General features: G+C 41.9%; 1 protein-coding gene across 1 annotated transcript in view; it reads left to right on the top strand.

Annotated features, from left to right (window-relative positions):
• Positions 1 to 2,169: 2,169 nt before the first annotated feature.
• Positions 2,170 to 16,530, top strand: part of CLSPN (claspin) — a gene marked incomplete at its 5' end in the record, with an annotated part of 39,442 nt that continues 25,081 nt past the window's right edge. The window contains 9 exons of the mRNA XM_081334378.1: positions 2,170 to 2,208; positions 5,090 to 5,219; positions 6,194 to 6,555; positions 7,399 to 7,563; positions 7,862 to 7,939; positions 8,135 to 8,207; positions 9,861 to 9,969; positions 11,626 to 12,167; positions 13,927 to 14,118. Coding sequence (XP_081190504.1) covers positions 2,170 to 2,208; positions 5,090 to 5,219; positions 6,194 to 6,555; positions 7,399 to 7,563; positions 7,862 to 7,939; positions 8,135 to 8,207; positions 9,861 to 9,969; positions 11,626 to 12,167; positions 13,927 to 14,118 — 1,690 coding nt within the window. The remainder of the gene's footprint in view (positions 2,209 to 5,089; positions 5,220 to 6,193; positions 6,556 to 7,398; positions 7,564 to 7,861; positions 7,940 to 8,134; positions 8,208 to 9,860; positions 9,970 to 11,625; positions 12,168 to 13,926; positions 14,119 to 16,530) is intronic.

Raw genomic sequence — 16,530 nt, 5'->3', positions numbered from 1 at the left:
GACATCTGTACGTGATGTTGCTTCCATCTTTAGAAGCTAAATAGTTGGCTACTGGAAGGGAGCATTTTATATTCAAAGGATGGATTTCTCCTTTGTGGAAAGTTTGCTGGCCTGCTTCTCTCGACGCTTTTATTAATAAGGTGTTGATTTTTATATCCTGTGGTTGAGCCAGAAATAAATCAGATAATTGTCAAGATGGATGAGAACAGAAAAGTATGGAGGGATTCAAAGAGCATCTGTGGAAATGTCATATGATCATTCTTTTTACTCCTTTCTCCCCATTTTCCATGCTTATTTAGAATAAAATGTTATTAGTATGTGTTAGACAAGGCATTTTATGTGGTTTCTGATCTGTTGTAATTATTCACATGATTATTGGTATATAATACTTTTATTATTCACACTTGTAGAAGAAACACTGGAAAGGTGCATACAAAAAGGAGACATGTATTGACAGTGTATACTGAACACAATATACTAACAAAGTCATGAAGAATGTCTCCTTTTTGTATGTACATTTTGACAGTGTATACTGCAACACATAAGCTGTTAAAGAATTAATCTTTAAAATGTACGTATATGTGCAGGTGTGTGTATATGCATACATTTGCCTTCCTTCCCCATCCCTTAGAACAGTGTTTCTCAACCTTGGCAACTTTAAGATGTATAGATTTCAATCTGTAGAATTCCCCAGTGACACATCTTATAATTGCAAAGATTGAAAAACACTGCCATAGAACAATGGGGATAAGCACATTTGATAGCTGAGGACTTTCTCATCCCTCACAGAAATACCACATATTTCTGCTAATGCATTAACCCAAAGCAGGAGAGTGCAGTAAAATATCCTAGTCAATGAATAGGAAAAGCAGGGGCAATATTTGTATTCCAGCAAAGGACCTGGGGGGAAAAATGAAGCTGCTGGGGAGTATAGTAAGAGGATTTTTTATAAGTGGAAAAAACATTTATACTTACCGAAGGTATGGGACTAGCTGGATCTAATAGTCCAGTTTGAGGCACATAAAAGATCAATAACATTGTATTTGAAAATTAAGCTAGCAAGGGTGTGCCCACAGCTGTCCATTTTACAATATAACTAGGCAATTATGTTCCATTTTTTATTTTACCCATTCTAGCATTAGTGGAGACATCTTGCTGAAGGTAGATGAACACAGAGACCAAATTCAGAGTCCTTCGCAGTTTTGGATGTTCTTTAGCAACGTCTTTCAATCTTGACAAGTTTAAGATATGTGGATTTAACCTCCCAGAACTCCCCAGCCAGCTCCGGCATGCTGCGGAATTTTGGGAATTGAGGTCCACACATCCTGTACTTTCCAAGGTTGAAAAGCACTGCCCTATAGGAGACTTACAAGGGACGCAGTGGCTTAGTGGGTTAGGACGCTGAGCTTGTCAATCAGAAGGCCAGCAAGTTGACAGGTCGAATACAGAGTGTTGCGCAACAGAGCGAGCGCCTGTTACTCGTCCCAGCTCCTGCCAACCTAGCAGTTCGAAAGCACGTAAAAATGCAAGTAGAAAAATAGGGACCACTCCGGTGGGAAGGGAACAGCGTTCCGTGTGCCTTTGGCGTCTAGTCATGCCGGCCACATGACCCCGGAGACGTCCTCGGACAAGCCCTGGCTCTTCGGCTTTGAAACGGAGATGAGCACCGGACCCTAGAGTGCGGGGGTAACATATAGGAGAATTGCCATAACCTTTCGAAGAGGAAAAATACGGATTTTGCATTACTTTTCCTTCTCCACTTGGATGCGATGGCACAGTAGCCGGGCTTAACATAATATAGTTCTTTTATCAAGAGGAGAAAAAAAAAGTTAAAACGTTTTTCTTATGCCTCAAAAGATTTAAAAAAACGACGAAGACGCCTTCATTGTACTCCTGTAGTCCTACGAATCCAAGAAACTCCTCCACGAGGGCGGTTCCTTATAGGAAACACGGTTTGACCATTGGTCCGGAGAATCGCCGGCTCAAGCTGTCGACCAATGGGAACTAAAAGGGGCGGCTCCATAAGGCCGGAGGCCAGCTGTGACTGGCTGGGGGTGGAGGGGCGGAGCCAAGCGCCGAGCAAGAGCGCGAAGACTCAAACGCAGCCGGAGTTTTTGGCGCTTTCCGGGGTCCTGCCGCTCAGCTTAGCCGACGCGGGAGGCCGATATCATGGCGGCGGCGGCGGCGGCGATGGAGAAGGAGAAAGAGGTGAGTCTGGCCTGTGTCAGGCGCGGGGCTGGGACGAGCTATCTGTTAACCGTCGGAGGAGAAGCTGCCTCGGCTGTCGGGCGTCTTCCCTCGTAAGGCTCTTCAGAGACCCAGGACTACGGCTCCCGGCGTGCACTGCGCCTGCGCTTCGATATCCCGGCATGCCAAGGGCGCCCCGTTTAGGTATTCTGGCCATCCTGGTGTTTTCTAAAGTCGCCGGGCTGCACGTGCTGCGCATAGATGGGTCCCGCGGTTAGGGCAGCCCCCCAGACGGCCCCTAGGCGGCAGCAGAGCCCCAACTCGGCCATGCCATCTAGGCCAGGGGTCTTCAAACTTGGCCCTTTTATGACTTGTGGACTTCAACTCCCAGAATTCCTCAGCCAGCTTTGCTGGCTGAGGAATTCTGGGAGTTGAAGTCCACAAGTCATAAAAGGGCCAAGTTTGAAGACCCCTGATTTCTAGGCTTTTTGATAAACCTGGTCTCAGCAGCAGAGCCCCAACTCGGCCATGCCATCTAGGCCAGGGGTCTTCAAACTTGGCCCTTTTATGACTTGTGGACTTCAACTCCCAGAGGAATTCTGGGAGTTGAAGTCCACAAGTCATATAAGGGCCAAGTTTGAAGACCCCTGATTTCTAGGCTTTTTGATAAACCTGGTCTCAGCAGCAGAGCCCCAACTCGGCCATGCCATCTAGGACAGGGGTCTTCCAACTTGGCCCTTTTATGACTTGTGGACTTCAACTCCCAGAGGAATTCTGGGAGTTGAAGTCCACAAGTCATAAAAGGGCCAAGTTGGAAGACCCCTGATTTCTAGGCTTTTTGATAAACCTGGTCTCCTGCGTGCCGGGTTGGAGAAAACGGGGATGAAGGTGTGTGTGTGTGTGTGTGTGTGTGTGTGTGTTTACGTGTTGGGAAAAAAGGCATTTTTCAAGAGCCAGATTCACAAGTTATACTGGACAAAATCGGGAAAACGTTGGCTTAGCAGGAGGGGTGAATTAGCAATGGCGAATTGGAAGGCAGGTTTAGGCATCCTAGCTGCAAAGACTAACTAAGGCTTAGTAAGTGAATCAGGGTTGAAGAAAGTATTAGCCAGCATGATCCGTGAGAATGGTCCCTCTGATAGATAGTAGGGACTGGAAATGCTGGCTTCGTTTATGTCCCACTTTCCCCAAAAAGATTTCATAGTGACATTGGTAACGTTCTTTTATCTTTCCTCTGTTGGATCATCAGTGGGGGAAGGTGATCAGCATGGAGACTTTCGAAATTGCTTTTATATAAATCTAAGCTCTTTGAGGCTTTGGCTTAACCTAGCCTGCGATGAATCTTGTGGTGACACTGAGATTTTGGAAGATGTAGGGATCTGGGCCTGAAATTTGCCAAACTTCTTTTGGGGTTCTGTAATGTTGCTTTGGATTACAGTAATGCAATGAATGAATGGAACTGATTTTTCTCCTTTTTTAAAAAAAGAACGGTCCACACGTGCTGGAGCATACACAAAATTCAATTAGAATTGTTGACATTTTAATCTGTTTTTTACACAGATGTATTTTATGCACCAAATTTCTATATTTCAAAGCAAAGGTAGGGCGTTTCAAGTTCCAATACTGATAGAATATAATTTTAAATAAATCCAACCCTTACACTGGTTTGACAGCTGCCATTAAACAATGTCCAGAGAATATAAATGCTATAGATGTTGGTTCAGTCCCCAAACAATAGACTGGGTTTTTATATTTTATTTTTGTTAGCATACTGTGTCACTGGTATGTAAACCATGTTTCATGGTTTACTGTAGTATGTGAATCCAATTTAGGTTAGTCAAACGTCATGGTTAAGCATAGAACAACTTAGTGCAATTTACTGATCAAGACTTTTCCTTCAACAATTGTTGAAGTTGAAGTCCACAAGTCTTAAACTTGCCAAGGTTGGGGACCTCTGCACTAGATGACTGTAAGTTTCTAAATCTTGTTCTTGGACGATATCGTAGTGAAAAATATTTGAATGGCCCTCTCACAAATAATGAAGAATAAAGCTAATTGACTCTCCTTTTGTTAATGAGCCATGAGCTCTGTAGATGCTAACTGCTAAAGTTTACAACAGTTACTAAGCCTTTCATTTAGCAATGATTTAGTGAATAAGCTACAGTGATTTGGTTTTCAGAAACAAATGACATTAAGATTCTGCACGATGTATGTGAACCTTGCCTTTGAATTTTGCAATGTAGAGTTGCAATCACATTTCAGTACAGTTTTATAACTGAGGCAGAGGTTTCTGGAGTCAATTTGAAATCTGAAATGAATCTGATAATATAGCAAACTTAGTCTTGGGTAATCGGGTCTTGTAGCTTCATTTGGAAAGTGTAGAGTAGTGATGCCCAATGGAATAATGTGAACTTGAGTCTGACAAGAAATGAATAATGGCGTATTTGCCTTCGTTTTTAAATCCCTGGTGCATGCTGGATATTACATGTGCTTATCTTTTCATGTTAGGGACGCGGTGGCTCAGTGGGTTAGGACGCTGAGCTTGTCGATCGGAAGGTCGGCAGTTTGGCGGGTCGAATCCCGAGTGCCGCGTAGCAGAGTGAGCGCCTGTTACTCGTCCCAGCTTCTGCCAACCTAGCAGTTCGAAAGCACGTAAAAATGCAAGTAGAAAAATAGGGACCGCTCCGGTGGGAAGGTAACAGCGTTCCGTGCGCCTTTGGCGTCTAGTCATGCCGGCCACATGACCACGGAGATGTCCTCGGACAAGCGCTGGCTCTTCGGCTTTGAAACGGAGATGAGCACCGGCCCCTAGAGTCGGAAACGACTAGCACGCATGTGCGGGGGAACCTTTACCTTTACCTTTACCTATATTTTCATACTTACCAATGTTCCTGAACTGTAGTTCCATTTGGATGCCCAGGATGTGAAAACTCAAGATACTTCTGACAGTGATTCAGACAGCGGTCAAGGCAGCTGTGAAATGAGCTTCTGGTCCCAGATAAGCAAGGGAGTTGCATCTGTTGACGAAGGAGGTCTGTATCTTTTGGGTACAATTTCACTAGAACGGCCACTACCGGGCCATGGCATATTCACAACCAGTTGACGTGAGTTCAACTTGCGCAAGCGGTGGGCCGGTGTGCGTGCGCACCGGTCCACCGCTTGCATGAGTCAAGCTGCACGCCGGCTCACCACCCACGCAGCCCAGTTCTCTCCCCTGCAGCCAAATCGCCAAGCCGCAAAGGTTGGGGACCGCTGCACAAGAATATTGTTTCAATTTAGTTTGATAATCTAATGTTACATAATATTGTTTGTGTGTGAGAACGTATTTTTTCTCAGGGCAGGCCACCATGTATTTTTGCCACCTGACAAAGTTTAAGTGGTTCTTTTTATATGGGAGTTGTTAATTCTTCTGTAACCTCTAGATAAAATAACTGTAGTCAGTCTGTGAAGAAGGTATGCTACAGACCCCGTCAGTCAAAGAAATTTGACTGACTGGATCTAGGAAGAGGGCCTTTTCTGCTGCTGCCCCTGCTTTGTGGAACATCTTGCCCTCGGAGGTGAGGAAATCCCCTGATCCCTTGGCCTTCTGCAAAGGGGTCAGAACTTGGCTGTGTAACCTTGCATGGAGGATACAGGGGTCCACACAACTATGGAGCTGCTGGGCTCCATGACATCTCCCTCTCCCCCCCACACACACACTTGTATTAACAACTCCTCGTCTCCCCATCTTGGAATTCTCCGCCTTTTTCAATTTTATCATGTTTTACCTTTTTAAAAATCTTTAATCTTAAATTATTCAGTTTGTCATGTTTTATTATTTTGATTAAATTGTACAGTGCCCAGAGCCCCTCCCTGAGGAAGATTGGCAGTTGAGACGTATGAAATATAAAATAAATATGCCAGCTTTATTACGGTTTAGTGGGTTGTGTGAAATGGCAAACTAGGGTTAAACAAAAGGATGGCGCTGCGTGATAAGTGAGCCTTGTGTCGTGTGTGTTTGGGGCAGATTCGGACGAAGAGATCTGCACACGTAAGAGAGTCAAATGCAGGAGGGTGCTCGCTGACAGCAATAGTGAAGGAGAAGAGGGTGTCCCTGAGAAACTCAAGGCTGCACCCAGCCATGTGGAAAGCCCCAAGGAAAGATATAATCGGCTGGCTGTAAAGGGCAAGAAAGACAAGGCTGGGGTGAACAGTGACGACAGCGATGCTGAGAACCTGTTGCCTCAACTTCCTGAGAGGGACGAGGAGAGCTTGAACGGGAAAGAAATTAAAGAAAAGAGCAGCTCAAGGAAAAGGAAGAGGAAGGAAGAGAAGAAGAGGAAGACCACAAGGCAAGCAAGAAAGAAGGAAAAGCCGCAAGAACAAAAGGTATGATGGGAAGTAAGAAAATGGCCGAGTACCGTAGCATCGTTTCGTAGCATGTAACACGACCCAGAGCACACCAGACCGAACTGATGCAAAGGATGAGCATCCATTTAACAATTTGTCTTGCTTATGGCACAGAAACGCTTTGCCTGTGTTCTAAATCGGGGATCTCCAACCTTGACCATTTTAAGACTTGTGGACTTCAGCGTAGCTGGCTGAGGAATTCTGGGAACTGAAGTCCACAAGTCTTAAAGTGGTCAAGGTTGCAGACCCCTGTTCTAAATTCCTCCTACTTTATTCTTTGCAAGAGGGTTGATGGCTTATGCAGATGTTCCCGCCCCCATTTACAAAAGTAACAACTGCAAAGACTGCACATCGAAACATGAAAAACACGAGTCACTTTAACACAGTCTTCCCAGTTCAGCATATGTAATTGATCTCACAAAACCCACTGCTTGTAATCCACTGTGACGTAGGGCGTGATAAATGATTGAAAAGAGACTGAGATTTGGATGGATTAGGGGTGTCCTCACATGAGTGGCCAGGTTGTTTAATTTGTTTGGCTCTATATAAAACATCTGATGGGGAGGTGTGGAATGATTCATTGTGCCAGTGTAACCTTTTATAAAGGTTTGTGGTATTTTCTGTCATGCTGGCTTCCCCAACCTATTTTCTAGTACTGGGTTCTAACATAACTCTTTGAGGACTTTAATTTAACAGATCTGAAAGATGTGAAGCTAGGAATTACAGGTGTTGCAGTTCATTTTATGCAGGGCAGGGGCAGGTTCAAAAAAACGCATTTATGAAATTGAATCTCTTGTATTTTATTTCCATTGTTCTTAGGAGAATGCCAAAGACTTTCCTTTTAACGACAGTGGGTGTTTGCTGACAGATAAAGAGCTCTTTGACAATGGCATGGAGGAGGAGGAAGAGGATGACTTTTCTTTTCAAGTTGAAAATTTGGAAATGTCAATAAAACCTGCAGAGAAAGTGAAAACAAAAAAACAGAAGGTGAGTTGCATCAGGGTTGTTATTATTGTTGTTGTTGTTCATCACACAGCCAGATGTCTAGAGGGGATTTGGCGCTTTTATCCACCGGAGTCCTTTTCAAGGACCCGATTATTATTATTATTTTCAGGCTGCGGAACCTGTTTAGGAAAAAAAAATCCCAGAATCTCTAACCAAGAGGCAAATTGGCTGTGTTGGAGTAATTTTATATTTTTTTTTTGTCCATAGTCTCACATAGAATCCCATCAAGTCCCTCAAGCATGAGATGAAAATTAACATTCCCTTTTTTGGTTTCAAACAGCTATTTTTAGAGAGTGAGGATTACAAACATGTAGTGGATGAAAACGAGGGGCCGCTTTTAAAAGAATCTAGAAAAAGGGTAAGTACTTTCCCCCCCCCCCCCATATTGACTTGTACATGGCTGAATTTTCTGCCCGGTTTTTGTTCAACTTCAGTAGAGAGTCGTGTGGCAGCAGAGGCATCTTCCATCTTCTGCCTGTCCGATTTTTAATTGTCTTTTGCAATATGCTTTTAAAAGAGTTATTTATTACAAGATTTTCCTTTCTTTGTTTAGAAGCTGAAACCAACCAAGTTGACGAAAGAAGAAAACAAGCAGCTACACAGTGAGAGTCAGCGACTTGTTAGAGGTATATAAAAAAGCTGAGAGCCTGTAATGCTTTTAAGACAGCCCAGGGACAATTTTCATACAGCACTGCAGTTATGCCCCGAAAAAGTTCTCCGTTGTCAAGCTATGTGTTACCTAAGAGAACGCATCAAATTGAATCAAGATGGACTCGATTCTTTGCGATCCCACAGACCTCCAATCTATGTCCACGTTGGCCCTTCCTTCTGGTCTTGCAATGGTGCATCCATCATGCTGGAATCAGTTCTGTAAACTGATTCTGTTTGTTCTTTTCCTTTCGCCTTTCTCACCGTTATGGACTTCTCAAGGCAGCTAGGTCTTCACATAATACGGTACATTTTGTTAATGCTGCAGCCTGATTCTGCCGTTATTGAAATTCTTTTCTTTTTTTTCTCATTAATCTACACTGAGGACCCCCTAACGATGAAGTAAAAACAGAGTTTTAGAAATGTCATAAATTTACTAAAAAGAAAACACTGAAATATCACATTGGCCTAAGTATTCAGACCTTCCACCCTGTATTTTGTCGAAGCACCTTTGGCGGCAATTACAGCCTCAAGCCTTTGTGGGTATGACACAACGAGCTTTGCCCACCTGGATTGGGGAATTTTCTGCAATTCTTCCTTGCAAATCCTCTCAGCTCTGGCTGGTCCACTCTAGGACAGGGGTCTTCAAACTTGGCCCTTTTATGACTTGTGGACTTCAACTCCCAGAATTCCTAAGCCAGGCACACTATCTGAGGAATTCTGGGAGTTGAAGTCCACAAGTCATAAAAGGGCCAAGTTTGAAGACCCCCTGCTTAAGCAATGTTTCCCTAGCCCAGGGTTAGGCAACCTTGGCTTTTTTATGACTTGTGGACTTCAACTCCCAGAATTCCTGAGTTAGCATGGCTAGTTCAGGAATTCTGGGTTTGAAGACCCTTGCTCTAGGTAGGACATTCACAGAATTGTCCCTAAGCCACTCCTGTGTTGTCTTGGCTGTGCGCTTAGGATCGTTGTCATGTTGGAAAGTGAACTTTGGGCCCAGGCTGAGGTCCTGAGTGCTGTGGAACAGGTTTTCATTGAGGATATCCCTGTACTTTGCTCCATTCAGCTTTCCTTCAACCCTGACTCATCTCCCAGTCCCCCCACAGCATGATCTGCCCCCGCCATGATTCACTGTTGGGATGATATTGGGCACGTGACGAGCGGTGCCTGGTTTCCTCCAGACGTTTGGAGTTGAGGCCAAACAGATACCAGACATTCAAAGCCGGGTTGTTGTTTTTTTTTGGAGCTCCATTAAAACTTTGAATGGTTGCAGAGTGAGGACCAACTATGATTTGAGCCCGATCATTTCTCCCTGAAATGTGGATTGATTTGTCCATTTATTTATTTTCTTGGCTCTTTGTGGTTTTCAGCCATGTGATTTATTTAATGCTCGTGGTAAAAACTGCCATAAAGTTGCTTTATCACCACACTGATTTACAATGGAAATTCTGGAGGTGGTAAGTCAAGGGCTGCCTGTAATCTACTGAGCTCTCTGGTTTATGCTGAAAATCAGCTTCATAATTTTGGTACTCTTGCATTTTTCTTTGATTAAAAGTGATCTTATGATACGATAGTAATGCAGTTAATGGTTTGCATGGGTTGACTTCCTTCTTCTACTTTTTTTATGGTAGAAGCTGCAATGACACTACCTTATCACCTGCCAGAGGCCAAAAGTGTGCAGGAATTCTTCAAGCATAAACCTCGTCCTTCTTTCCAAGGAAGTGCAATGACTTTGCTGAAGTAAGTCCAATTTCTTTTTATTCGTATTCTTTGAACTTTTCACCGTTCTTTGCCGACACTGTTGGAATAGCATGCATTCCAATTGGATGCACGATTCAGCTTCTAAATATATATATATATATATTTCTACATTTTGTGGATATGAAAATATGCTTGCTGCAATTTCAGAAATGGAAGAGATGTCTGAAAAAGATTTTAAATGTTAAGAATTGAGTTTTGCTGCCTGTCTCAGCTTTTTGGCTTAACAAAAACATCCCAAGAATGCTGTATAAAATAAGCAAATATGGATAGTTTTTAATTTGAGAAACTTTCTCAGTGTTCTTTGTTTTCCTTGGACAAAACTGGATAAACCCGAAGAGGAATTTCTTTAATTCAGAATCCACAGTTTGTCCTTGTCCCTTTTAAATAATGTGCTATATAGTGCTGTGATAATGTTTTCTTCTTGATTTTTTATATCTTGTTGAATTTTCATATTTTATTGGGGTTTGACTCCTCCTTAATTCAAGAGTTTGTTATTCAAACCATACTATGTACAGAATATAAAATAACTGTATAAAATAACTGTTACCCCAATCATTGTGTTATTTATATGAAAATCTTCCCATTTGGAGTATTCTTATATTTATAATTATTACTTACTCTGAGCGAGAAAGTTTTACTAATTTGGTGTTGCAGTGAACTGATTGACATTTTCTTTGTTTCGGAATTCTGTGCACAAGTGGATAGTTTGTGTTTCTGCTTTATAAATTATGAAGTGTAATTTTGTCAGAAATATAAATATAAACCTAATAAGATTGGATTGGATTTGGAGGCTGCGTTGATGCGAGGATGCGTCTGGAGCAAGTTGCAATTTAAAACAATAAAGCAATAAAAAGGAACTAGTGCATTTCAATAACAATATCTCGCAAAATGAAACACTAATTGGGCTCCACAATTGCCCTCCGTGAAACTTGAGAGAACAACTATATTTTTTAAAGATCTCTGGGATATCATTTGGATGTGAACCATATGAATGTCTGGTGGGGGGAATGTAATTGCAGAAAGCATCACCTCTGCCTGACCCTGCCAGACAGATAAAAACTATGGGAGGTAGCAGTTCCTCAGAAAAAAATGTTCCATATGCCATGAAGGTCTTTATAAATGATAACCAGCACCTTGAATGGAACAAGTAACTAGAGCAGGTCATGGAGTTAATCCTCCTGGGTAAACCGGACAGGAAACATCATTAGCCGAGCTAAATCTACTTAATTGTAAAACTAGGTGAACAGAACCTTGAAAATCTGAAGATACAAACTTCCCCTTGCCACTTTTAACTTTCTGATCCATTATGATGCATCCTTCCTAACTTTCTTTGTCTGACTGTTAAGCCCTGTTAAGCAACTCTTCCCCTCCTCCCACAAGATCCATCCACATATTTCATTACAATACTAACATTAATTGTGCTACTGCATTCAGCACCAGTTGCAGCGTCTGAGTGGTTTTCAAGGTCAGCTTCCCATAAAGCACATTGCAATAATCCAAGTCATGGTTATTTATTTCATATAGATCCCTTCTTTTATGCTCTGTATACCTTGGGCTTGCTTGTCTCCCATTTTGAATTGACTGAGTTCAAGGGAAAGGAGGACGTTGCTGATTTATCCCTGTTTTGGTAAACAGATCGATGAAAACTCAACCCAACGCATTCAGAGAAGATCACGTGACGGGGGATTCCAGTGTCAGCTGCCATCACAATGGGAAAGAACGGTCTCTCCAGCCAGGAACGTTGGATCTGCCAATTTCAGGTTTTGCAAATCCTTTGGCTGCCGGCAGCTCTTCTGCAGAGGAAACGGAACATTTGAGGGGAGATTGCTCTGAAGGAGATAAGCAGAATGATGATTTCCAAACAGAAGTTAGGGACGATCTAAATTCTAAGAAAGAAGGTGAGCTTAATGAGGTCCCGTCTGAGTCCATCAAACCACTGGAGGAGAGACTGGAAGGAGATATAGTTGAAGAAAGAGAGGCGCAATCATTAGAAGTGCCTGTGCTACCCCAAGAACCCATTCAAGACTTGGAGCCACTGGTGGAAATTCCTGGTGACAACATAAAAAGGGCCAGATTGGATCGGCTACGGAAGCTGGGGGTGGATCTGAGTATTAAGCCTAAGCTATGTTCTGGCACGGACTCGTTTATTGACCTTGGTGAACCTGAACCCAACAGAGGTAGGGTAACCCTGAACCTGGTTAGATTGCTGCTATGTATATAGCTGTGCTAAGTCTCTTTGTGTAGAAGCCCCTCCGTGCAATTTATTCTGAGAGGTAGGAAAGACATTTTGGGTGGCATTTTCCCCCCCTAAACTGTCTGCTCTTCTTTGCGTCTTCATTTTTTGGTACTGAATTATAGCAGCAGCAATTGATCCTTTATCAAAGATGATATCATAGTTTGTCGAATCAGTTTACCAAGCTCACATATAGATAGAATCTGATAGATAGTCTGTGACTGACAACCATTGATTCATCTTACAACTTCCAATAAAGGAGAATATTTGTAGCTCAGGGTTGAGAGGGGTAGGGGTAGGGGGGGTCCTTGGTGCACTCTGAGCTTGGTTGTTTTCTTGCAGATGTGTCATTATCCAAACTAGGTGACGTCCTCAGTCTATTGATGCTGTTCTCTAGTTCGGGTAATGAAACATCTGCAAGAAAATAAGCAAGCTCAGAGAGCAGCAAGGACCCTTCCCTTAACAATTTCAACCAATGTTTACAGCCGGTCCTTGGTGTTCTGGCCATCCCAGCCCCCTTGGTTAAGTGATTGCAGTCAGGGTCCTTGGCAACCCACTTGCACATATGATTGGTTGTAGCACCCCACAATCATGTGATCACCATTTGTGATCTTCTTCCCTGCCAGCTTCCCCAGGAAGCCAGTGGGGAAGCCACAAGTTGGTGGGGAAATTCACACGATGGTGGGGTAAGTCCCCCCCCCCCCCGCACACAGACACACACACACTCTTTGACCCTTGTTGCACTTCCTCCCTCAGCAACAGCCACTTACCTGCCTGCATCCGGGATTTGCAACTTCCTGCTGGCTTTGCCATTGACTTAATGACAGCAACCAGGCCCGGGGATTCCCATCGCTAAGCCTGGTTCTGCTTTATTGACTGCATTGTTTAGTGATGGAAATTATGGGACCCTATTGCTGTTGTAATTCAAGGACTACCTCTAATAAATTCCTTTTAACACGAGGAACTTAAATATACAATTTAAATCAAAAGCAAGAACAGAAAAAATATCGACTAAAAAGGCAGAGAGATAATTCTCATAAATAACCACCAATGAGTTGTGATTTTACTTCTTTTCTCTGCCTTACATTTGTTGTTTGCCTTCCTGGGGTCAAGCAAAAGAGAAGGTTTTTGTTTGTTTGTTTTCAAAATCAAGCAGCAGAAATTGTCCCAACAAGGGAATAGTTCCAAAACTCATTTTATGATCAGGATATTTCAGAATATTTTAAGATGTTATGAGAGCTGTTTTCTCCAATTTACACATTTAAAACAAACTCCGAGAAGGAAATGAAAAAAAACCACATTTTTTTCTATTGCAAACACTTCCTATTATGATTGACTTGGGCAGTTCTTAATTTGCAGAAGTTAGGATAAATTTGATCCTTAGTAGGTGAAGGATGACATTTGAGGTATCATTCAAACAACAGGATTACTCTTAAATGAAAAAAATGTTTGAGCATCTTTTATCTTGGGTCTTGATGTTGGATCTGTGGTATTTTATGATTTGTTCAAGAGAAAAAAATTGTTTTCACCCATCTGCAACACAAATATAAAGAAACTTAGCAGATAACTTAGCAGAATTGAGTTATGGGCAAATCCAGTATTGAATTGGCTTTTAAAAACTGAAAAAGTTATAATTATCGTACAGATGATTCTAGTAAAATTATTTTTGCATATATATTTTTGTGTGTGTGTGTATTTTGTAGAACTGGAAGCTTTGAAAGAACGCTTTGTAAAGCATGCATTTCACACAGCCCAACCAAAGACAGAACGAACGGTGAGCTTGAATATTATTCGTAAAGAAATGACGAATGATGGCAAAGAGGAGTTGAAAGCAGACGTGGTACCAGTAACGCTGGCCACAGAGATGGTAGAGGATGCAACCCGGACTAAACCAGGTATGCTTAGCACAGATTCAAGGTTTAATGTAAAGGATTGGTTCTCTTGGTACCAGGATGCTTGATACAAAGGGAGCCCTACCATTTATCGGTGAATCAAACAAACTCCCTTCGGCGTGAGTTGGACTTCACCTCTGTGCAGTCTAGGAAGTTATAAAACGTGAAGTCTAACTCATTTGTGTCATGCAAACACAGCCACCAGCATAGGAATAGTCAGATACAAAAACCAGGCACCATCTTTGGTGGACATGCTCTAAAGCCAGAATTATTTTTGTTAGGCATAATTGCAGGAAATTATGAGAAAGAGTGTATATATTTAATTTTACATATATTAACTGCAGCAAGAATTGTATTCGCTCAACATTGGAAAAAGGAAGATTTACCAACGGAGGAAGAGTTAATTTAAAAATCAGATTGTGCAGAAATGGATAGATTGACATTGAAAATGAAAGAGAAAGATTCAGTTTATTTTAGAACATGGGGTACCTTTGAGAGAAAGGAATTTAATATGTATTGGTAAGTTAAATGTTGAAGGACCCCTAGGTGAACATGGAAACACTTTTGACTAGCCTACTAGACTTTTGTTTGATTAAACTTTGAATTCAAATATTGTAAATTACCTTCATAAAGAAGGGCAGTGTCTCTAGGAGGCTCATCTCATCCTAAAAAAAATACAGGTAGTCCTCGATTTACAACCCTTTGTTTAGTGACCGTTCCAGTTTACAGTGGTGCTGAAAAACGTGACTTATGACCGTTGCAGCATCCTCATGGTTCACGTGATCAAAATGTGGATGCTTGTTAGCTGGCACGTGTTTATGATGTTTGCAGGGTCCCAGGGCTGTTACTTAACAATCGTGTTACTAACTTAGGAACTGCAATTATTCATTTAACAACTGGGGCAAGGTCGTAAAATGGGGCACAACCTACTTGCCAAACTGTCTTGCTTAGCAGCAGAAATTTGGGGCTCAATTATGGTCGTAAGTCAAGGACTACCAGTATTTTAAAAAAGCCTTCCCAAAGTCTTATGTGTTTGTTTCGTCAGAATGATTCATTACTTTTGGCTGTATCTCAATGTTGGTAGATGTTGATAAGATTGTCTAGAACTCCTGCTTAAGGACATTTTTAAGTAGGTGACAAGCCAAATCCCAAATGATGAATCAAATCACATGAACTGCTATGAGAGGCGGCCACCTGCAGCCCCTTGGCCTAAGTACATGCCGCTCTTGACCTCATTTCTGCATCCCATCAAGAAATCAGCTCATAATTCTGGTACGAGCTATACTTTTAGCCTTTGCAACCTGCTGCTTGGAGTACGTAGGGACCGTTTGTTAGCTTTGGCCCTTCTCTGTCCTGAACAGAAAAAGTGTTTTCTAGCTGTGTTGGACACATTGCAAAAACCATAAGGATATGGATGGATTTAATTAATGACTTGACTGTCCTTTACCGATGCATATGAAAGGTGATCTAGTAATTTGGGGGCAAGTAACTGCATCATGAGGACATTGTGGAAGCTGTTAATTTCCATTTTTTAATGTTAATGGCGATATCTGGATATATATATTTTTATCATGTATCGAGATGTGACAACCATTTGTCTGAAATGGTATAGGGTTTCCTGCCTGAGCAAGGGGTTGGACTAGAAGACCTCCAAGGTCCCTTCCAACTATTCTGTTCTGTTCTGTTCTGTTCTTCCAATATTTATATAATGATAACATGGGATAATTGTTCATACAAATGTCACCGGTAGCTTGCAAGTAAAACCAACGATCACAAATTCAAAACCCACAATATATATATTTTTTTTAAAAATAAAATTGCAAGCCAGAGTTGATCTTCATTTTGATGCTATTTTTCACAGAGCAGATGATAACAATAGCCAAGTGAGATAAAAGGAAGCCAATAGTTTAGCTGGAGCAAATTCTGAACTGATCTTGGCCAGATTTATTCTGGCATTTGAATAAACAAAGAAGCAGGTATGCAGTCTAAACAGGTGCTGATTCATTTGCATTGGCTACATAAATAAGCCTGTCAGCCCTATCATTTCTGTCTTGTTACAAAAGCTTCACTGGAATAAGAATCCTTGCTATGGCTTGTTAAGTGTTGGCTGTCTCCTTGACTTGCCTTGGTCGAGTCTGAATGCTTATAGACGGTGCCATAGAAATAGTCTAGCCCTGCTTGACGCAATCTTTTTCTGACTTGAAAATTTTCAACCCAAAGGTTTTTTCATAGTCCTGTTTCTTTCATCAAGAAAGGGTTTTTTAAAAATCTATTTATCTGTTAGGAAAAACTGTTTTGCCATCAACATGCAGATTCCAAATAAAGAGAAAGAATATTTCAAGCCTGTCTCAGTGCAGGTAGTCCTTATTTAGTGACTGCCTCATTTGGCAACTGTTATGAGGGTGATGAAAAAGT

This window comes from Vipera berus, assembly GCF_964194415.1.
Source record: "Vipera berus genome assembly, chromosome: 9".
Lineage (NCBI taxonomy): Eukaryota > Metazoa > Chordata > Lepidosauria > Squamata > Viperidae > Vipera > Vipera berus.
The sequence above is the reverse complement of the archived record's forward strand: the minus strand, read 5'-3'. Positions and strand labels throughout refer to the sequence as shown.